The 22,670-nt window shown below is 52.8% G+C and overlaps 1 protein-coding gene across 5 annotated transcripts in view; it reads left to right on the forward strand.

The window, feature by feature from the left end:
• SYNJ2 (synaptojanin 2) overlaps window positions 1-22,670 on the forward strand; it is a 106,055-nt gene that overhangs the window by 33,896 nt on the left and 49,489 nt on the right. For all 5 annotated transcript variants that reach the window (XM_045500154.1, XM_045500158.1, XM_045500153.1 and 2 more), the window contains exons 3-5: window positions 1,749-2,019; window positions 6,108-6,333; window positions 13,444-13,527. In XM_045500154.1, the coding sequence (XP_045356110.1) occupies window positions 1,749-2,019; window positions 6,108-6,333; window positions 13,444-13,527 (581 nt within the window). The remainder of the gene's footprint in view (window positions 1-1,748; window positions 2,020-6,107; window positions 6,334-13,443; window positions 13,528-22,670) is intronic.

Below are 22,670 nucleotides of genomic sequence, written 5' to 3' on the forward strand. Positions count from 1 at the left end.
TCGGGCTCTGTGCTGACAGCTCGGAGCCTGGAGCCTGCTTCGGATTCTGTGTCTTCCCTTCTCTCTACCTCTCCCCCACTTGTGCTCTATCCCTCTCTTAAAAATAAATACACATTAAACAAAAATATAAAAACAAAAAAACACCCAGATGTGTCCTGGCCCCAAGTAGCCCCCTTCTTCCTATCAAGTGTGAGGAGGGGGTGGGGGGAAATAGATGGTGAGCAGTGGGTCCTAAGGGGCTTTTATCAGAGTGTCCAGAGATCTAAACCGCTGGCCACCATGGCTGCAGATAATGACCACTGACCATGTGGAGGAGATCTTACTGGAAACAGGTCCTTTGAACATCAGTGGGGTTGGGAAGAATATCTTTTGGACCAGAACCACGCCAGCCCCTGAAGGCCAGTTGGTCACCTGAGTTATCTCTGGAGTCCTCTCCTGAAATAAAGCAGGGAATGTCCCCAGGGGATGTACCCTGATGTCCCCAGAGTAGAGCATTGCCACGCACCCCTGGCCCACACAGCAGGTATCTGTCGGAACCTTTGTGTGCCCGCTATGCACTGGGGGGTACAGAACAGAAAGCAGCCGCAGATGGTTTGGTGGGGGTCCCCGGAGGAGGGTGTCTCATTCTCCTGGCAGCCAGGTTGTCAGTGGCCTGGGTAATACTTCACGGGGATTGGGAAAGGCTTGAGCTGCTCTCGGCTTATTTAGGAAGTATTCATCAAAGACTTACCGTGTGCAGTGACCAGATATCATAATGAAACAGAGTCCTGTCCCTAAGAAACCTCCAATCTCCTGGGGACACAGATGGGATGGAGGTTGTTAGTTTTGCATACATGAGGGCTAACAGGGATGCTGTTGGCATGTAGAAGGGGCATGTAACAATGTCTCTGGGGAGCAGGGAAGGCTCCAGAAGGGTGGAGAGGAATTCTAGGAAAGAGGGGCTGAGCTAGGGTGGTCCTGGTGAACACTGGGAAGGCTCATGGCTGTTCTGGAGGGCGGAGGCGGGCAAGGTGGGTGGGGAAGGCCGTGATGGGCAGGTGGTGGTGGGATATCCCAGGCAGAGGCAGCGGCCTGAGCAAAGGCCTGTGTGTATGAGGGCATATGGTGCATTTGAGGAGCCACAGAGGACAGCCCCAGGGAGCTGCTGGACCCTAGGTGTCCGTATGCGGGGAGGGATGGGGGTGGTCGGCCTGCGAGGAGCTCCCATTTCAGTCCTGGGGGAGGTGGGGGCGGTGGGGGGGTTGAAGCAGAGAGGTAGGTCCTCCATCAGGCAGCTTTGAGAGGCGACTCTAGTGACTGAGCTTGCAGGACTGACCACACCTGGAGACCCTGAGCCAGGAGGCGCCTGAGGATTTGGGGAGGGGGCAGATTTGCGAGGCTTTGGGTGGCAGATATGGGGAGAGACTGTGGGGCTGGGAAGGCCCCTGGCCAGTAACCCTCAGGCTGGCGGGCAGCAGAATGGCCTGGGCGCTTGTTAAAGCTCAGGTGGCTGTCCCCTCGCCCGGCTGTCTGGAGGGCCTGAGAATTCGCATTTCCAGCAGGCTTCCAGGTGGTGGTGGTGCTGCTGCTGGTCTGGGGCCAGCCTCCGGGGAGCAGGCACCAGGCTTCAGGCTTCAGGCTTCAGGCTTCAGGCTCAGGTGACGGAGATTCCTGATGCGGTCATGTGGTTCCAGCGGAAACGTGGGCCGTGAGCTGCTTCTCCGCCTGCTGACTGTGGTCCTGAGCCCTCTTGTCTGTTTCCCTTCCAGGTGGTGCTTCCCTGAGCTTCCTGGTTTTGGTGACAGGCTGCACGTCCGTGGGCAGAATTCCAGAGGCTGAAATCTACAAAATCACTGCCACCGACTTTTACCCTCTCCAGGAGGAGGCCAAGGAGGAGGACCGCCTCACAGCCTTGAGGAAAATCCTCAACTCGGGGTTCTTCTACTTCTCCTGGCCCAATGATGGGTCTAGCTTTGACCTCACCGTCCGGGCACAGAAGCAGGACCATGACAGCTACGAGTGGGGGAGCTCCTTCTTTTGGTGAGGGCCCTGGGTCGTCTTCTGTCCCCCCTTCCCCCCCGGGCCACATGGATGGTGGGCTCTGATCGAAACCTGTGTCCTTGTTCTCTGCTTTACATCGTCCCCAGGATCCTGGGTTACCTCTGCGAGCCTAGTCTCAGCGCAGTGAGAACGCTAACACCCTCATCCCTCCCTCCTCCCCCCCGGGGTCAGGGAAGGTGTTCAAAGTGGTCTAATGTAGATTTAGGAAAGAAACTCTCTGTAAGTCAAGACCATAAGCCCACATCCATCCTGTGCTTCCTAAGTGCCAGGCTATGGTCAGTGCTCCTGCGGTCCTCTCAGTGATCCTGGTTACCTTCTGGCACACACACATTTACCACCGATGCTTAGAAGGTGCTCACATTCCAGGCTGTTTAAGTTCTCTGCTGGTGGGCAGTAACTCAGAATCCTCATAGTAACTTATGAGGTGGGGGTCTGTCTGTTATTCCCATTTTACAGATAAGGAGACTGAGGCTTGAACAAGCCAGGCATTCTGGCTCCAGATCCCATACTGTTAATCACCAAGCCAGACCAGTTCCAACAATGGGGAAACTGAGTCCGCCTGCCAAGGTGATGTGCATTCATGTGATAAGACATGTCCTGAAACCCAGACAAAGGTGCCTGGATTTCTGTATGTTTAGGGTCATCTGGGTGCTCTTTCATGGACCTAGCTAGGTGTGGATGACTATATAAGTATGTAAATTATCTATGGCCCTTTTTGGGCCTTGGGGATCCTGACCTTGGCAGGTCTGGGGGGCACAGTGATTTACATAGACTGGTGCCAGGCCTAGGTTGTCAATGATGCCGTACCCCTCAGATGGACCAGGAGATGTGTGGGAAGTGAGTCAGAAGCCAACGTGATGAAAATCCTGCTGTAGAAATCGCTCCAATGTACCTTATACACTGGGCTGTTCTTAGAATCCCAGTACTGGCCTTTTGGAGCTCGGCCAGTTTTCCAGCCCTAAGACAGGGTCGGTGAGAGGCTTATTCACATCCTTTTTTTTGTGTCTGCCTCTCTCCTTTGCCCAAACACAGAAAGTCGTAAGGATCACTGGACAAACATTTTTCCCTTGATGCTTCAGACCCTCACCCAGGCCCGACTTGTCTCTGGAGGAGGGGGCTTCACCATCTCCTTCCGGGGGCCCCAGCATTCTCTACCCTCAGATCCTCTTGGGCCTTCTGGTTTTGTTGAGTTTGCAGGGGCAGTAAGGTGCTCAAACGGTAAAACATCTGTGAATCTCCTGCTCTCCTTGTTAAAAGGCAGATTCTTTTTTTTTTTTTTTTTTCAACGTTTATTTATTTTTGGGACAGAGAGAGACAGAGCATGAACGGGGGAGGGGCAGAGAGAGAGGGAGACACAGAATCAGAAACAGGCTCCAGGCTCTGAGCCATCAGCCCAGAGCCCGACGCGGGGCTCGAACTCACGGAGCGCGAGATCGTGACCTGGCTGAAGTCGGACGCTTAACCGACTGCGCCACCCAGGCGCCCCTAAAAGGCAGATTCTGATTCAGCGGGTCTGAGCTGGGGCCCAGGACTCAGCGTCTCTAGCAAGGTGATGATGTGGCTCCTGCGCTGTGGTTCGAGGACCAGTCTCTGAGTGACAGGTCCAGGAGATGGTGTTTCTGTGAATCACTAATTCCATTTTGCAGGCACCAGCTGGTGCACGTGCCCCTGAGGTCAGCTGAGCTCAGGGATACAAGGGCTGTGGATTACGAGGAGTATTTGTACTAAGGCCGAGGAGCCACTCTCTACGAAGACTTCCAGGCAAGGAGCGGAGCGAGGTGTCACAGGCTGTAACGTGCTTCGCAACATCGAAGGACCATAGGGGATGCCAGGGGAACAGGGTGGCCCCGGCACCTTTGTGACTGCCCTCGTCAGGCCTCCTTCTGCCAGCTCTGTGGCTGGAGACTTGAGGCCCACAGAAAGCAGTGAGCGTGGAGATCCACGAAGCGGAGGCCGAGAGGGGCTTGGGAAGGGAGGACGCCCCACGTGGACGCCAGACTCCATCTTGAGTTGAGAGGGGGCGGCAGCTGTGGAGGGCGCCAGGCTGCCGGGCTGCGCCACCCTCCAGGGCGTGGTGTTTGGGCGGCGCCCACGGAACTGACCACAACTGAGTCAGCCTTGACTGAGTGGTCACGGGCTTGACTGCCTAAACCCACCATTTGGGGTGTTGTGTTCCAGGTCTGGACCCACATCTAGAGTCAGATGGGGTCAACGCTGAACGTGGCTGCTGAATGAGGGAGCGCGTTGGGCAGCGTGAAGTGGTTTTTCCTGGCTGGTAATTGACCCCACTGATAAGTGCCTCCCAGAACAATGGAAGCCTGGGAGGAAACTCAAAGCACTTTTCCTTCACAGATCTGGGTCTCTCCCTCCGAGGAAAGGAGCCGTCCTCCTACAGAGCACCAGGCTAGTGTGACTACAAACAGGGATTCAGAGTTGACTGTTTGGCAAAAGCCTCCTTTGCCTGACCTCTGGTGACTGACGGCTGCCATAGCTGTGGGGCCGGAAGACTGGAATGTTCTGGAGGCTTTGCCTTGATACCATATGCAGATTTAATTTGCTACTAAAGCGGGTTCATCGTCTGAATTTTAGAGAGTGATTCAGAGGAAAATGTGTTTTGTAAAGGAGGTCTCGGTGATCGGCATCTTTCAGGCAGACCAGCACTGTGGCTGCGAGAGCTCAGAAGGGGACCCGCGTGGCCACTCCCTGAGGGGGGGGGGGGGGTCGTGTCTCAGCGCCCAGGTGCAAGTGTTTGTGCTCACAGTGGGGGAGCCTGGCCTGAGACCTGGGGAGTCCCTGCTGCTGGGAGGAGCCACCGGAGACCAGGAGGAGCACAGCACACTTTGGAAGAAATGAGAGAAGGCTGCTCTCTTTGAGGAAGGCTCTAGGGCAGGAACAGTGCTGCCTTTTTTTAAACAGATAGGGCATTGTGATCTAGATTTGCTTACTACCCCATGGGAGAGAGTCTTCTGTGAAGGCTCCTGCCTCCCTGGGAGGGTCTGAGAGGCGTCTGAAGGTGCTGCTCTGGCACCTGGAATGGAGCTCAGCCGGCGGGGTCGGGGGTCCTGGCACCCCTCCGGGGCCTCATTTCTCAGAGAGGCCGCCTGGGCGGAGTAAGGTCGAGTGGGTGTGGGGAAGCTGAGAGAGAGCAGAAGGCTGTGGCCAGCAGGGGTGTGGCTGTACGTGTGGGGCCTTCACTGGGAGAGGAGATAGGCCTGGGCCTGGCAGAGCAGTGAAGAGGGCAGGCTCCCAGCTGCTCGCTGCTGCTTGCTGGTTCTGTGACCTTGGGCAAGTCCTTCACTTCTCCATGCCTCAGTTTCTTTATCTGTAAGATGGGCTGAATGGTAATAGCTTTCACATAGGGCCTATGGAGGATGAAGTGAGCTAATCCATCCCAAAGCACTTAGAATGGTGCTCAATGCCCTTGGTAAATGTTGGCTTTTATCCCCCTCCTTATCATCATGGACACCAGGGGTCCCCAGAGGCCCAGAACAATCCACGGGTGTAGGGAGGAGGTGCTGGAACTTTCCTTGTTTTATTTTTGTCTCCTTTTTTATTTTGGATTGCTTCCTAGTGCTCTCGTTGGGACAGGATAGACCTCATGTGTTACGTATGTAATTTAAGCCAGCATATGTGTATTTAATGATTATTTTTATCATTTATTATTTAAGGGCAAAACCTATGATTAATTTTTTTGACTGATGGGACTTCTGATTTAAAAGTGCGGAGGCCAGGGATCTAAAGGGAGGCTTCTCTGACAGTCCCTGGAAGGTGATGGTTGGCTCGCACTCCTGGCTTGGCTTCCGTTCGCGGATACCGACTTCCGCAGCGGCTCCAGGCAGTCCCCAATGCTGCTGCTGCTGCTGCTGCTGCTGTGTGGCTCCGCGGCCCGCTGCTTGCGGGGGTGGGGGTCTCGGAAGCATGTGAACCTCCGGGCCACGCGCTCTGAGCGCCAAGTTCATGGCGGGCACCTGCACCCCATCTGCGGGGGCCCCGCCCCACTTGCTTTGGGCGCAGTGTTTTCGGGAGCGTGTGTGCTGACCCGAGGCTCTGTGGGCTCCGCTTTGCAGGAACCAGCAGCTGCACGTGCCCCTGAGGCAGCACCAGGTGAGCTGCTGTGACTGGCTGCTGAAGGTCATCTGCGGGGTGGTGTCCATCCGTACCGTCTACGCCTCACACAAGCAGGCCAAGGCCTGCCTCATTTCCCGCATCAGCTGCGAGCGCGCCGGCGCTCGCTTCCACACCCGCGGCGTGAACGACGACGGCCACGTGTCCAACTTCGTGGAGACAGAGCAGGTCAGTGGCGCCCGGTGGTGCGGCGGGGACGCAGCCGCGCACGTGCGTTTCCATTTGGGGCAGAAGAGGGCCAGGCAGGTTTGGAGGTCGTTTCTGGGGATCGTGGCTCCTTCCTCTGGAGAACAGAGTGAGTCACTGGGGCTCTGCCTGCAAGTGTGGCCTCCGGTTTGCCGGGGGCGGCTTTCTTGGTCCACTTCTGCTCACCCGAGGTACTTGCAGCTAAAAGGAAGCGGGCGTTTTTGCCGTGGTCATAAAGGGTGGCAGGCTGTTTAAGAGGGCAGGTGGTGGATGATCCAACAGGATCTTAAGGCAAAAAGTGGATCAATACGGCGAGGATGAGGGAACAAACAGGTTTTCATTCTAAATCAACCGGAGCACGTCTTAGCACCTGGGAGTTGTGAAATCTGAGCGTTAAGCGGCATTTGCTTTCAGCTTCCTTGAATATAACCATCTGCTTCGTCTCTCATTGATTTTTTTGCCCCTAAATTCTGTTCTCATTCCCAGAGATGCTGTCTCACACTGGTTTTTTTCCCCCCCTCTCTGGGTGGCAGATCTGTAGGATAATGCCACTTGGTAGACTAACAGGTAGAATAAATTGTAAGTAAGGTCAGCCCCCACGAAAGGCACAGGTGCAGTGTGGCTGTGGGTGTCAAGCTGCAAACAGCCTGTGTTTATTTAGTGGTGATATGTCTCTGCAACCCCTCCTTCCTGCAGCTGGGAGAGGTGTTTCCTACCAGGACTTTAGCCCGGGTCATTCACGGATTTGAGCACCTGTTTTCTTTCTTTCCTTCCCTTCCCTTCCCCTTCCCCTTCATGAAATTTATTGTCAAATTGGTTTCCATACAACACCCAGTGCTCATCCCAACAGGGAGCACCTGCTTTCTGTGTGTCAGCAGCCGTGGGCTTGGGCTTCAGGGGAGGAGGTCCTCCTAGAGTCAGGTGCTGAGTGGGAGGACTTTGGAACGGGAGCTAGCGATGAGCACCAAGGGCAGTTTCTTGCCTATGACTTCTGTTCACTCTGCCTGCTCTCCTGGATGCAGATGAGGCCATAAGTAACATCCGGTTAAAAATGTCAGAGAAAACATGGGCCCTAAACGAAGGCCAGTTTCTTTTCTCACTCGTGTGTACACGATGAAAACTACTTCCTTTTGTTCACATGCCCCACCTGCATTCCCGTTACCTGCATTTCCATCCCAATTTTTATCCTTGGGTTATGAGCCTTTGAATCATGCAGTTCGTTCAACAAATCTTTATTGTTTATCTCCCGCTATGGGCTCGGTGCAGTGCCGGGAACTGGGGGCAGGCCACTGCCTCTAAGTAAATAAATAAACTTAAAAAAAAAGTCAAAATTTGTGGCCAAAGAAAATCAGTCGTTTAAAAAAAACAAATCGGGGTCTCCTCTGTTGTATCTTACTCATCAGAAAAGCAGCTGTCCTCCCTTTCACCGTCGTTCCTGAAAGATTCGACACGTTAACACTGAAAATGTAAGTCAGTGGTAGGCGTTTCCTCAGGCTGCTGTAAGAAAGTGCCACAAACAGGGGGCTTAGAAAACTAGAATTGATTGTTTCACGGTTCTGGAGGCCAAAGGTCCAAAATCCAGGGGCTCGCAAGACTGTGCTCCCTCTGAAAGTTCTAGAGGAGGATCCCTCCTGTCTCTTCCCTCTAGAGGAGGGCCCCGTGGTCGCAGCCCTCCGTCTCTGCCTCACCTCCACGTGCTGTGCTCTTCCGGAATGTCCCTTTGCCCTGTAACGAGGGGACCCACCCTATCTAGTGTGCCCCGTCTTTACTAACCGCATCTGCAGTGACTGCCTTCAAATAAGGTCACATTCCAAGGTGCTGGGACTAGGACTCCAACATGTCTATTTGGGGGACACAATTCGACCCATAACAAAGACATAATTCAATGTTAAAGAGTTGTGCTCTAAACGCAGCACATTTAGCTTTATGAAAAAAATCTCAGTAGTGTCTGCTTTTCTCATTTTTCTATAGACTGGTTGGGGCTGGGGCCTTTGCTCTGGTTATTTCACCCAGAGATGGCAGGCAGCTGGGAATGCGGCCCCCATCCGGGACCGACATGTAGCTACTTGGCCCCACGGTGATTCACTTTTACCAGACATGTAACAGGGCAAGGGGGTTGTGCTGGCTTCGCACCCAAAGCTGTCCTCTGAGGGGCTACTCCCGACAGACCACAGGCTCTCCGCTGTGGGAAGTAGGCGCCCAGGATGATTCGTGCCTTCAGAGAGCCCCAGACAGTGTGAACACCACGGTGGGGGTGGGGGCGGGGAGGACTCAGTGCCCAGAGGTGATTCCAGATGTGTCCTCATTGGCAACACGGGGGCCAACCCTGAGCCCCTCAGCTGATGTTGATGGTGAGCCTGCCCAGGCAGGGACGCAGCAGGAACAGGACAGGTGGCTCCACCCTCCTGGGAGTGCCTCCCGAGGCTGGCGCTCAGCTGCAGGGTCCTGCCTGCAGGGAGAAGGGAAAGCCAACAGACAAGTGAGGTTGGGGAGACACACACGAAGCACCGGGTCGGGAAGCCACCGAGGGAGAAGAGGACACAGATGAAACTGAGGAGAGTAGTGAAAGCGTGTGCTTCCCCCAGGGAAAGCATCCTGCTGAGGGACACCCTGCCGATACCCTGGGGACCCAGCACAGCCCCCAGGGGGCGTGGTCACCAGCCGCTCCCCGAAGCCAGCTCCAGGCAGCATCTGCTGTAGGTGCATCGTCCCCTTTTCTGAAATGTTCTCAGAGGCAGGATGAGCGTTGCTGAAGGAAGGCAGGTGCTCCCGAGAAGCAAGAGACTCAAGAGACTCGTGTTGCTCCCACCGGCACAAGAGAGCCCCTTGCTCTCTGTCCCTGCCATCAGGGAATGGTTTTGTTCGCGGCACTCTGTAGCAATACAAGTACTTAGGGTTGATCTAAATTTTTTTTTTTTTATAACATAAAAATCTTTTCCTCAGTGAAATATGTACTTAACCAGTGTTCCTGCCAAGCACAGCGCTGCCTTCCTCCCCTCCCCTACCTCCCGCTGGTGAAGGCACTTCTGAGCATCCTCCTGGGGAGGGAGCTCAGCCTGCGGCATCCACTTGGCTCAGCTTGGGGAGATGCATGTGACATGTGATGCACAATAAGTGTCTGGGAAGCCTGTAACCCCGTTGAAGTTGACCCATCCAGGGCTGTGGGGATCTGACGGGGGCCTGGAGGAGTCACTCCCGGGAGCCCTGCATGCTCCGCTCCCCCACATTTGCGGGCCAGAGACGGTGAGGTCCGGGTCCGCGTGGTGTCCCGGGGCAGAGTGTACCTCCCTGCAGTCTTGGTGGCTTTGCTCCTGGTGACGGCAGATTGTGCACTGATGGCATCCCGCGGCCTTGGAATCAGAGTGACGTAGTAGGCAGAGTGGGGGTCATTCTTCAAAGTAGCATGGTGTCGCCTACTTTGCGACCTGACGTTTGAAGAAATGGCGGGCCTTGAAATGTGGGTTCATCACCAGAGAGTGGTAGGCAGCATCTTGGAGGAGGTTGGGGGAGCCACAGTAGGAAGGAGCCCCAGCTGGGACTGCTTGCCCCCTCCCCCACCCTCGGCAGCTGCCCACAGGTCACGTCTGGCTGAGGACCCTGCTACAGAAGTGAGACTCTTCAGACCCAAGCTTGTGGCCACCTGGGAGTGGAAGTCCTTCAGTGAATGCGTGAAGGCAGCTCACGAATTGCCACACTGTGCTCCTTTGCAAATGGCGGGACGGAGCAGGCTGGTCCTGTGAGGCAGGGTCTCCCCTGAATTAAATGCTCAGGGAGCCAGAAGAGAGGGGTGCTTTCAGTGCACCCACTCTGCCTTGCTTTAACACTTTTCCTAAGAGGAAGGAACAAGCTTTCTTCTCCAAGGCAGGCTGTATGTGTGTGCATGTTGGGGGGGGGGGGTTGTGTGTGTGTGTACATTTGTGTGTGGTAGGTGAGTGCGTGTTTGTGGGGGAGTATTTCATGTGTGTGCATTTGCGTGTGGTGTGAGTGCATGTTCGTGGGGGGTGTTTCGTGTGTGTGCATTTGTGTGTGTGGTGTGTGTGCATGCGTGTGTGCAGGTGTGGACCACATCTCAGTCTCCCTGGGAAGAAACCTGGAGTCCTTTCAGCTCTGCCGTGAGTCATACCTGGTGGGATTGCTCTGCAGCTGTGACTCACCATGCAGAAAGACAAAACCAAAAAAGTCCCTTTGGTCTACCGAAAGTGAAAAAGATGAAAATATTCGGCTATTGAAGATAAGGCCACTGATTAATCCAGGGAGGGCAGGGTGACTGCGTGTCCTCCCAAGAATGCAGCAGACTTGGAAAGAATTGGCTTGTAAATGCCTCACCTGGGGTACAAGTTCAGCAAATAGAAGACAAAAGTGTATCTGCTGGGTTGTGAGTCTTCCTGCATTATCCCTTTCTCTTCAGGGTCGCTGGCTTTCTGCTCCCACCACTCTGTGAAAGGGGCTTCTCAGAGTTGCCAAGACAAGACCAGGGGGGTCCCAGGCCTGGCCTCGCCACCGCTTAGCCATGGTGGACTCCCTCCTTCCTGAAATGCCCTGTGGTCTCCCTCCCACCGCTTGTCTGACCCTACACTCCCTGTCCCCACAGCCTAAGCCCTGCTCCCCCAGTGCTCTGACCCTGCCCTGGTCAGTCGTCTGCAGGGGCCTCATCCACACTCCTGGGCAGTGCTTCCCTGGCCTGAAGAGCCATGAGCCACTGCCCAGCACTGGGATCCCGTTCCCTTGATCCTCGTTTACTCCTCCCTGGGACCAGATGGCAGTAACTCCCTTGAGAGAGGGAAATCGAGGCCCAACGTGGTTCACATGCCCAGGGTCACCCTGCAGGGCACATGGAAGCTGGCAGGTGGAAGGTGCTGTCCCAGAGCCCACGTGCTGACCCGCGTTCACACTCCACCCTCCTCTCCTTCCCCTGGGATCCAGATGCCCTCTGTGAGTTGAGGCATCAGTCTGCCACTAGTATTAAAACCTATGTTCTTTAGCTCAGAAAAGGAAAGCACCACAAATCCACTGCTGGTGTTTGATGGTCAGGTTTGTCTTACTACCTTGGGAACAAAGAAGGTGGCCCTGATGATGAACAGGACACAGAACTAGAAAGTCTTCATGTGGGAGGGAGCAGTGGAGAAATCCAGAGCATCTTTCCTTCCTCTCCCAGGAGTGGGGTCTAGGGTGTGGGGACTCCTGGTGGGTGTTTTCTGAAGCTGGTTCTGCCTGTGCAAGTTCTAGCTCAAGAGGAGCGTGGTCTAATGCTGGAAATAGCTCCATTAGCATGTGTTCAAGTGAAGGGTCACAGTTCCATGGCTTAAATCATGTCCTGGCACTGCTGAGGGCTATCTTTATAGAGAAATGTTGGCTAAATTGGTTTCTTTCTCAGCATTCTGGATCCGTATGTTCTTTCTTTATTTTTATTTTTTTAAGATTTTTAAAAATGTTTATTTTTGAGAGAGCGTGAGCAAGCACACAAACGGGAGGGGCACAGAGAGAGGAAGACAGAGAATCCCAAGGCAGGTCCCGAGCTGTCAGCGCAGAGCCTGACGTGGGGTCAAACCGGGAGATTATGATCTGAGCCAAAATCAAGAGTGGGGGACACTCAACCGACTGAGTCACCTGGGTGCCCCCGGACCCATGTGCTCTTTTATTTTTAATTTTTTTAAATATATTTTTAAAATGTTTGTTTTTGAAGGAGAGAGAGGGAGAGTAATTGGGGGAGGGGCAGAAAAGAAGGAGACACAAAATCCAGAGCAGGCTCCAGGCTCTGAGCTGTCAACACAGAGTCCAACACGGGGCTCAAACTCATGTTGCTATGAGAACGTGACCTGAGCCGAAGTCAGATGCTTAACTGACCGAGCCAGCCAGGCGCCCCTAGACCCATATGCTCTTAATCTCAGGGTAGCCAGTGATGCCTATGGTAGTTTAAGCAATCTGCTGCTTTCTCTTTTTTCTTTCTTTTTTTGTTTTTTGGTTTATTTTTAGTAAAATAGTAAGGGCTAGCAAATTTGCTGGTAGTCAGTATCTGGAAACAGAGAAGTTCTTAACCAGTGCTTTTCCCTTTGGAAATTAGGGGATAGGAGTTTCACTCAGCTCTGTGGCTTCCAGGCTCGTCATTCCTGTTGTCTGGGGACCTGCAGGTCTGATGTTCAGGTCCTGCGCTGCAGAATTACTAATGCATGTGTGATCTGAGCGTGATCTAGACGCATGGAAAGCTACCCTGTAAGGGAGCAGCCTGGTAAGAAATGGAAAGGATCAGCAGGGTTGGCCAGGCTGGCCCTGCCAGGCCAGGGTAGAATTACTCAGATAAAGGGCAGCGCATCTGATAACTGCCACAGTGTCCCCTCGTGATGCTCAGACCTGCACTTTTTGTCCCTTTAAAACTCCCCAGCACTACGGTTTGAGGGGGCCCGCGGGCACATGAGGAGTTGGTACATTCTGCAGTAACCGTGTGTGGGGGGGCGGGGAGAGGAGGTGGTCTGTTCTTTAGCGTGTAAGTATCCTCTGCTTCCGTGCAGCGTATGTGGACTTAGTGGCGGGTTGAAGAACACGGTGGCACAGGGCCAGGAGCACCTACAAGTTCAAGCCTGCCTTGTCAAGTGCAGGGCTGACAAGTGTAGTCACCTAGGTCTTTTGGCTGTAGCTTATTCATTTCATCCATCCTTTTCCAGTTGCCCGCTGCTACTTGGCTAGGTGACAAGGTGAAAATAGAAGGCTCTAAGGAAGGTCTCAGTTAAATTCCAGAGTGCTTTTGCTTCTGTTGCTGAAATGGGGTGTGGGGAGGCCTTGCTGGGCTTTCCAGGGAGCTGGGAAAGGCTGTGTTTATTCCCGGTTGGCTGCAGCCCTCCCCCGGAGGCCCCAGGCCCGCTCCAGGCTCCTCTGAGGCTGGTCGGCCGCCAGCATGCCCGTGAGCACACGGGGCCGGCCTGCGGGTCAGGGAACAGCAAGGCCACGCTGGCCAGAGGAGCAGAGGGCGCAGAAGTCCGCTGTCTGCCCTTCATTCTGGCCGGTGTCGGGTCTCAGGCGGCCGGATCCCGTTACCCGGCCCCAGGACATTCAGTTTCATTGAGGAATACTTTTCCTTTATGTTTCCTTGCGGTGCAGACGATTTACATGGATGATGGAGTGTCGTCTTTTGTCCAGATCAGGGGCTCCGTTCCGCTGTTTTGGGAGCAGCCAGGGCTTCAGGTAGGTAATGAAAAGAGTAAGTCCACCTTAAAGAAAAAAAAAAAGTAAGTATTATTGTTCACCTGCCCTTGTCTTCCGAACAGCTGTGGTTTGTTTCTTTTCACCGTGTTTCCTTCACAGCGCGGTTTTGAGGCTTGTTCCTCAGCCCAGTTGGATTGAACTGAGCTACCAAAGTGTGAATACCTGTGTGCACCTGTACACGCATGTGTGTGTCGTGTTTATATACAGAAACGTGTACAATGTATGTAATTTTCTGATCCTAAGCTTGCTGTTGATGCAGGTGAAGTGGGAAGGAAGGTCTTTGCTGATAAGCGAGCCGTGTAACGTAATTGAGTAGAATTACTTTGTTAGTCCCCAGGTTGAGTGTATTGAGAACTTGGCCAAAGATGGTTTTTGAGAGCTGTGACCGTCATACAGGGCTTTAAAAGGTTTTCGGGCCCTAGTGGCCATGCAGCAGGTCTGATGTTTGGAGATGCTTGTTGTGGGGCCACGTGAGAATTGCACGGAACATTCCCATGATTTCTAAAAATACACCTTGCGGTCTAAAACAGGGCTGGGGTCAGTGCCAGAGGTATTTGGCATTCTGTCTCCTGGGAAGAGTTCAGGGTGTGGTGTTGCCACGTTCCAAGAACACGTTTGTCGTCAATGGAACTCTGCACTGCCTCATCCAGTGAGTTCCTTCCCAGGAGGGTCATGGACCAAGTGGACCTGAGGCTCCTCACCATCGACCCAGATCTTTCTCCCTGGCCTGAGTGATCATCTGTGTGCTCAGAAGACCTCTCTGCCCAGGTGTGGCTTTGGCTCCTCTTACCGAGGGCTCTGTGTGATGGCGGTTGGTTCGTCAATGGTGCCTGAAAACGCTCAGGGCCATCTGCCAGGTTCTTGGGGGTGTTTGACACAGCTGGGTCTTTCCCGGACCTTGACTTGACCCCATGTCAGCAGAAGGCACTTTGTCCACATGGCTGTCATTGTGCAGTGAGGTGGAGGGATGAGTGTCATGTGGGGTGTGACCTCTGGGGAGGGGGAAGCTTTTTTAGCATCAGTCTTTCTATCCGAAAGGAACAGCGAAGACGTATGGGGATGGCTGGTGGCATTGAGTGGTGGCATAGAGAGGCACACGTGAGGATGATTGTCACATGGAGAATAGTTCATCCCGAAAGAGTTAGTTTTTTTTTAATGGCTTTATTGTGATATAATTCACATGCCATAAACATCACCCATTTAAAGTGTACAATTCAGGGGCGCCTGGGTGGCTCAGTCGGTTGAGCGCCCGACTTCAGCTTAGGTCATGATCTCGTGGTCTATGAGTTTGAGCCTTGCGTCGGGCTCTGTGCTGACAGCTCAGAGCCTGGAGCCTGCTTTGGATTCTGTGTGTCTCTCTCTGCACTTCCCCCACTCGCGCTCTGTCTCTTTCTCTTTAAGAAAATTTTGAAGTGTACAATTCAATGGTTCTTAGTGTATTTACACAGTCATATAACTATCGTCATGGCCTAATTTTAGAGGACTCATCCCCACCAAAAACCCTGTGCCCACTGGCCATCACCTCGACCCCCACCACCCTCCCAGCTCTCCCCCAGGCCTAGGCAACTGCTAGTCTACTTTCTATCTCTATAGATTTGCCTGTTCCAGAACATTCCAAAAGGGTTTTTGAAACTTGACTTTCTTTAGATTCAGAGTTTTCCTTCTGAAACTCCTGGAACTCTGTATTTAGCAAATGTCAAATGATGGGTAAAAAGGAAGCAGGAGACCATGTTGTGTTTCCTGTGACGATTTTAAGAAATCCAGAAATTGGGGGCAATCATGGTAGTCTTGGGATTTGGGAAGGAGCCTTTGAAATTCATCCCCTTCTTCCTCGCACCCAGTCCTGGGTCCTTCTCCAAGATCTCTGAGATGCTGAGTTCCTCCTTGCCTTGCACGCTCTGTGTCTGTCTGCAGGGCGTTGCAGGGGACGCCCCAGAGTGAGTCTGCTGCCCCAGACCTTCGAGGAGGAGTCCCTTGTGTCTTGTCCGAGGCATTCCGGCTCTTTGGGATCTTCCATCCCGTTTTTCGGACTCTCCATGTTCTGGTCTCCGTCTTCCCAAAGCAAAGCAACACTGGTTTGTCAGTCCCCTAACTTTGGTCCCCGGCCTGACCCACTGGAGGCCCCAGATGCAGCCTGACCCTGCCATGAAGCAGCTGTCCCTCCATCTGACACGGGCAGTGTCCGTGGGGCTTGGCTGGCCCGCTTTTTGGCAATGATACCCCCTTTTAGACTCATAACACTTGTGCTTCTCCAGAGCCTCCGTGGTTTCTACAGAATAGGTTTCAAAAGGCTTTAGTGTCCATTAATCTTATTAAGGATTTGCTAACCTTTGGGTCTGACACCCGTGTTTATCCTCTAAATCCCATCCACCATCAAAGAGAGATTAGATCATCTTCACAGGGGACCAGGGGGCAGCTTTCAGTGATGCTCTGCAGTGCCCCTCCCTGAACTCTCAATAGCTAAGCCTGAAGATTGATTCTGGTTGTTTTTCTCCGTTTGGAACCCCCCGCCCCCTTCTTAGGTGACTTGAAAGATGCAAAGATTTTTGGGTGAATGGTTCATGTCTTAAATTGGCGGGTAGCACCCTCACGGGGCTGTCCCCGGGAACCAATGAGCCCTGCCGGGTTTAGGGCATAGGGTGGGGGCAGGCAGAGAAGACTCAGAGTGATGAGTCTGCATGGTTTCACCCGGCCACGGTGCCTTCCTTGTAAACTCCTGGATCTGGTGCCATTTCTGGCAGCCGTGTACCTTTAACAATCTCATCTTTACCATGTAAATAGGTTTACAGTTTATAAATCACCACACTGAAATTTTACCCTTGAAGCTAATGGCTCTCTTGGTATGGTTAGATAGAGAGTATATTTTTTAAACTTTTTGAAAATTTTTTTTTAATTTTTAAAAATGTTTATTTTTTGAGAGAGGGAGAGACAGATCGTGAGCAGGGGAGACACAGAATCTGAAGCAGGCTCCAGGCTCTGAGCTGTCAGCACAGAGCCGGACATGGGACTTGAACCCACGAACTGCGAGATCCTGACCTGAGCCAAAGTCGAACACCTAACCGACTGAGTCACCCAGGCACCCCTGAGAGTATATTTGTAATATGCTCTTAGTCCATTGAAGATTTTGCTCCCCATGTCACTTTAAGAATTTTTTTAAAGTTTATTTATTTATTTTTAGAGAGAGAGAGAGAAAGTGAGGAGGGGAGGGCAGAGAGAGAAAATCCTAAGCAGGCTCTGCACTGTCAGCACAGAGCCTGATGCAGGGCTCAAACTCACAAACTGAGAGATCATGACCCAAGCCAAAATCCAGAGTCAGACATTTAACTGACTGAACCACCCAGGCATCTCCCCCCACCACCTCCCCCCGCCCCCCGCCAAGTGTCACTTTAGAATCTTCCTCCCCTGTAACATGTGTGCAGAAATGTCTCGCAAAGGTGAGTTAGGTCTCTGTTTTGAAGCTTCGTATGACATCACCAGCCGGAGGAGGATGCACAGTAGATTCGTCCCCTTTGTCCTTCCCACCTTGCCTACATTCGCTTCCTCCCTGTTAGACCCATTTACTAGGCTTCTGGAACGTGGCACCGTGTGTGCTCATTTGTGTGGTTGTACTTCTTTTTTTCGTTTTTGGTCCCAAAAAGGATCTCTATAAGCCATCACAACAGTTTTTTTCTTTCTTTCTTTCTTTCTTTCTTTCTTTCTTTCTTTCTTTCTTTCTTTCTTTCTTTCTTTCTTTCTTTCTTTCTTTCTTTCTTTTTTCAATATATGAAATTTGTTGTCAAATTGGTTTCCATACAACACCCAGTGCTCATCCCAAAAGGTGCCCTCCTCAATACCCATCACCCACCCTCCTCTCCCTCCCACCCCCCCCCCCCATCAACCCTCAGATTGTTCTCAGTTTTTAAGAGTCTCTTATGCTTTGGCTCTCTCCCATTCTAACCTTTTTTTTTTTTCTTCCCCTCCCCCATGGGTTTCTGTTAAGTTTCTCAGGATCCACATAAGAGTGAAAACATGGTATCTGTCTTTCTCTGTATGGCTTATTTCACTCAGCATAACACCCTCCAGTTCCATCCACGTTGCTACAAAGGGCCATGGTTCATTCTTTCTCATTGCCACGAAGTACTCCATTGCCATCACAACAGTTTCAAAAACAATGAAGAGGTTGGGGTGAGGGAAAGATACTTGTAATGAAAAGGAACCGAACCCAGGATAGAGTTGCACGTGCACCGCGGCCCCCGGGTCTCGTGTGATTGTATGCGGCTCCTTACCAGCAACCATCACCGAAAGAAACAAGATCGCAGGGTAGCTTCTCATGTGATTCCAAGCATAAACTTTACCAGTTAGGGGACCTGGTTGCCATTCAAATTCTGGCTCCCCTTCTTAGGGACCGTATACTTTCAACAAGTTTTTATCTCAGGAAAAAAGTTCTTATCTCAAAAAAGAAAGCCCTGAGAAGTCCCTATTTTTGCTAAACCTTAGTTTACTCTTCTGGAAGTGGGGTTAACAATCGACCTCCGGGGGTTATGGAGCTATCATAGCACACAGTAGACTTCAGTGCAGTGTCCAGAACCCGGAGAGCACGTAAGTGGTAGCCATTGGTATTGTTAACATAAAAAATAATATCCAGGAGAAGAGAACACAAGTTGCATTGGGAGAGCGTGGCTCTTTGCACCCAGAGAGTGGTGTGAGAGCTTCCCCCGTCTCCATGAGGCCTGTGAGGTGGGGACAGTGTGCACGTACCTCTCTATCAAGACGTGAGACCCAGTGACCAGGCTCACTGAGCGTCTGTGGGTACGTGGGGGCGCTTCACATCATAGCCCGAAGGGGACGGGTCATGATGGTGTTGTGTGAGTAGAGTCCATGAGAGAGGAAGGCCAGGATCCCCGGGGCCTCTCTGGGGAGAGCCAGGCCCTCACTCCCAAGCTGAGGGGGTGGGTGTCTGAGCCAACTCGGGAGGGATCAGACAAGGAAGGCAGCCTTGCAGAGCTGTCTACACGTGTGGGCGCTGCAGCCTGGGGGTCACAGTGTGTCCAGGGAGCAGCATGGCTTGCTGCCTGCAGCCCAAGGCAGGGGGGGCCACGACCAGAGGTCAGACTGGAAAGGCAGGCAAGGGCCAGATCAAGATGGGCTCTGCATGTTACGCTAAGGAGCTTACGTTTTACTCCAGGAGCTGCTGAAGGAAGGGTGCTCTGACGAGGCTGCACTTTAGACTCGCCCGGGTAGCTTACAAAACTCCTGATACCCAGGTTGCATTGCTAGCCCAATTCAATCACAACGTCTGGGGGTGGGAGCCAGGCATCAGTACTTTCTGAAGACCCTTAGATGACTCCAGTGTGTGGGAATGTTTGAGACCCACTCAGTGATTGGTTGATAAAGCAGATTTTTTACTGCCAGGAGAGAGAAGCTTGGATTTGTAGCATTAGCCCACTTCTCTGATGTGAAACTCCTGTCTTGGCCAATTTCAAGCTACCAGCTTGACATCATTGCACTTGACGCTGGGAAGTGTTGCACACGCGGTCTGCAGGTGAGGTGGAGGGAGCTGGCTGCAGTGCGGTGGACCACGGCGTGGACAGGTTCCGGGGGTGGGGGACCTGCCCCGACACAGGCGCAGGAGGTTTCAGTGTGGAGGGGGGAGACCAAAGGTAAAGACCCCCGGCGGGACCGTTGCGGCGGTCCAGAGGAGAGCGTAACTACGGGAGGCCAGTGGCGCACGGGGACAGGTGCCGAGATGCCATTCGTGGTTACCGGACTTTCTCGGGTGCCGGGCAGACTCTGCTTTGACTCACGCAGCCACGCATCCTTGAGACTGGCTGTCCCTGCTGCCGACTCCCCTACCTCCATCTGTGGTTTCTAGCATAAACTAATGGCGTCAGGGACCAGCCAGGACCGATTGGCCAAGCGTGCACTTACCGCGGAGACTCGGAGGATGGTGAGGAGAGAGAGGGGATCCTGAAAGCAGCGGTGGCCGTCAGTCCCAGGGCACCTACGCCAATGCTGGTTTCATTCTAGCCCCCAACTGCAGCTCCCCTGTACGTGTGTGCGTGTGAATCGTTTTATTATTTGAGTATACTTGACCTACAGGATTACGTTAGTTTCAGGAGTACAACCTAGTGATTCCCCATCTCTCCCTTCCACTTTGCCGACCACAGATGTAGCCACTGTCTGTCCCCATACCAGCTATTACGGTACTATTGACTGTATTCCCTATGCTGTGCCTTTTATTCCCATGCCTTACTCAGCCCATGGCTAGAAGCCTGGCCCACCCCCTTGCCCCATTTGGCCCACCCCCTCGCTCCTGAGGCTCCTCCTCAAGACTTCTGACTCACAGTGGCCTCAGGACTGTGTGACAGCACAGAGGAGAGGTGCAGGTCGGTGTCAGCAGGACAGATGTGACGGCTGGATGTGAGGCCTAAGGTGACCAGACCAAAGGGGTGCTGGTGGAAGGGTGGTCTCCTGAGAGAATGTCCCAGGCTTGGCTTCTGCCTGGGGCCCTTCCACTCCAGGAGGCCGTGATGCCCGAGGAAGCAGGGCGCCCATGGCCATGGCGGCTTGTTTCCTTGTTGGCTCACAGGCATCTGCACCCCGAGCAAGAAGGAGTCGAGGGAGATGAGTGGAAGCCAGAGCCTCCTAACCTGGAGCGCACGTGCGTGCACACGCGCATCCCCTGGAGGAATCGGGTGCACACACTCCGATTCCTTGCCCCACCCCCACAGATTTTCATTCAGTCTGAGAGTTTGCGTTTCTTTTCTTTTCTTTTTTAAATGTTTATTTATTTTGAGAGAGGAGAGCAGACAGGGGAGGAGCAGAGACAGAGGGAGAGAGAGAATCCCAAGCAGGCTCCACATTGTTAGCACAGAGCCCGACATGGGGCTCGAACTCATGAACCGTGAGATCATGACCAGAGCTGAAATCAAGAGTGGGATGCTTAACCCACTGAGCCACCCAGGAGCCCCGAGAATCTGCATTTCTAACAAGCTTCCCTGGGGGTGCTGAAGCTGCTGGTCCAGGGACCACACTTTGAGAAACACTAGAGCCGGGGATCCATTCTGCCCATTCACTGCCCTGGTCCTTCGTTGTGGGTGGTGCCCTTGATTTCTTAGTATTCTCAGGAAGGTTTGTCATCAGCAGTGACACTGCACTGACTGCTGTGGGGGACAGGAACATGCCTGTGGTGGTCCTGCCTAGCCCCATCCACATGGATGATTATCAAAGTCTGGAGTGACAGGGGCAGGCCAATGGCACAGGGGGACATGCCGTGGCCCAGGCAAGCTGTGCCCTCTCCACTCTGGGAGACTCCAGATTGCTTTCTGTCTGGTCCTCGCCTTCCCCAAACCCGCTGATGTGCTTGGGAACCTGCTACGTCTCGTCCTATTACTCTCCTTGTCCTCAGTAGCTGTGTAGGAGCACAGTGCCCATCAAATCACTTGGCACTTGTTACACAGACTTGTTAATAACCTTAAAGTGTGTTTCTGGCCTCTCTAGACCAGGGGCATTCAAGGACAGGGAATTCTGGGTCTCCCATCTCTTGCCCATCTCTCCATGGTACCCGGTGTCACATTGACTCCAGGTGGCAGGATGAGCTCACGAACTCCATTCTGGACTGAGTAATTGTTGTAATGGAGGAACGTAGAGCCCAGGGGTTGGACACTCTTGAGTCCAATCATCTGTGGCTGAAATTTCTACCTGTGGGAAGAAGAACCTTTGGGTTATGATTCAGGGAGAGGCAGATGCATCCAGCAACAGAACTTGTCATGACTTAAAACCAGGCTTCTGAACCCTGAACCATTGTTTCTCTACTGCCTCCTTACTGTGTTCCTCTGGGAAGGGTTCTAAACACAGCCGCAGCTTATCCAGGGGAGACTTCTTGCCCTGATGGACAGGCTGACTCACAGCAGGCAGCCCCTTCTCTTGGGTTTCAGCCCTCAGGGATCTCACGGATGGTGGCTGAGAGGAGCTTAGCCCTGCTTTCTGCAGGCGCCTGCCTTATAAGATCAGAAGAAAGACAGGAGCTGACTGGCCTTAGAGTGCGGGATGGAGTAGTCTTCTCAGAACTCGGGCTGTGGAAGTTTCTGGAATTATCACATTTCCTCAGCAAGGGATTGATGCTGATGGGAAAAGGAGTGCAGAATAAACACAGTGGCAAAATGAAAGCAGTTGGTTTAGCCTTTCCTAAGAACTCCCAAGATTACTTAGGACCAAAAGCTACTTGGGACTTTATTTGTAGAATCGTTTAGACAGACACGCCTAATCTCAGTAATTTCTAAGTTATTCCAGTCACCTGGAGTGGCTCTTTCCTCAGGTATGAAGAGGGACAGATGTATTACTTGTGACGGTAAAACTTGTCAATAACGCTCCCCCCACATTCGGTAATGACTATGTCTGATGGTGCAGATGAATCCAGAGACAGTATGTTCGTAATGTTCAACAAGCAAACCCCAACAATATACTTCAAGAAACTTTCTATCTTAAAATGATGCCAGGCCTGGGGCACCCGGGTGGCGCAGTCGGTTGAGCATCCGATTCCCGCTCAAGTTGTGATCTCACGGTTCAGGGGTTTGAGCCCCACGTCAGGCTCTGTGCTGACAGCTCAGAGCCTGGAGCCTGCTTCAGATTCTTTGTCTCCCTGTCTCTCTGCTCCTCCCCTGCTTGTGCTCTGTCTGCCTCTTTCTTAAAAATAAACATTTTTAAAAATTTAAAAATAATTTTAAAAAGATGATGCCAGACCTACAGAAAAGTTGTAGGAACAGGAGAGCGAACTCCCATGTGTCCTGTCCCCAGATTCTTTCTAGGTTAGCCTCTTGCCCCCCACACCTGCTTTCCCTTATTTTCCGAATCACTGGAGAGTACGTTGCACACACATCATGTCTCCTTGCTTAGTACGTCAGGACGTTTTTCCCAAGAGCAAATATGTTCTCTTGCATCACCGCAGGAGAGGCGCATGCTCAGCACGTGTACAGTGACACAGTGCTCTAATCTAACACCAATCCACGTTTCAGATTTATCAGTTGTTTCTGTAGTGTCTGCCGTGGCACTGTTACCCCTTCAGTCCGGGATCCGGGCCAGGACCCCGTCCTGCATGTAGCTGTCCCATCTCTAGTCTCCTTTGATCTGGGTCAGTTCCTCTC

This window comes from Leopardus geoffroyi, chromosome B2 (assembly GCF_018350155.1).
Source record: "Leopardus geoffroyi isolate Oge1 chromosome B2, O.geoffroyi_Oge1_pat1.0, whole genome shotgun sequence".
Taxonomy (NCBI): Eukaryota; Metazoa; Chordata; class Mammalia; order Carnivora; family Felidae; genus Leopardus; species Leopardus geoffroyi.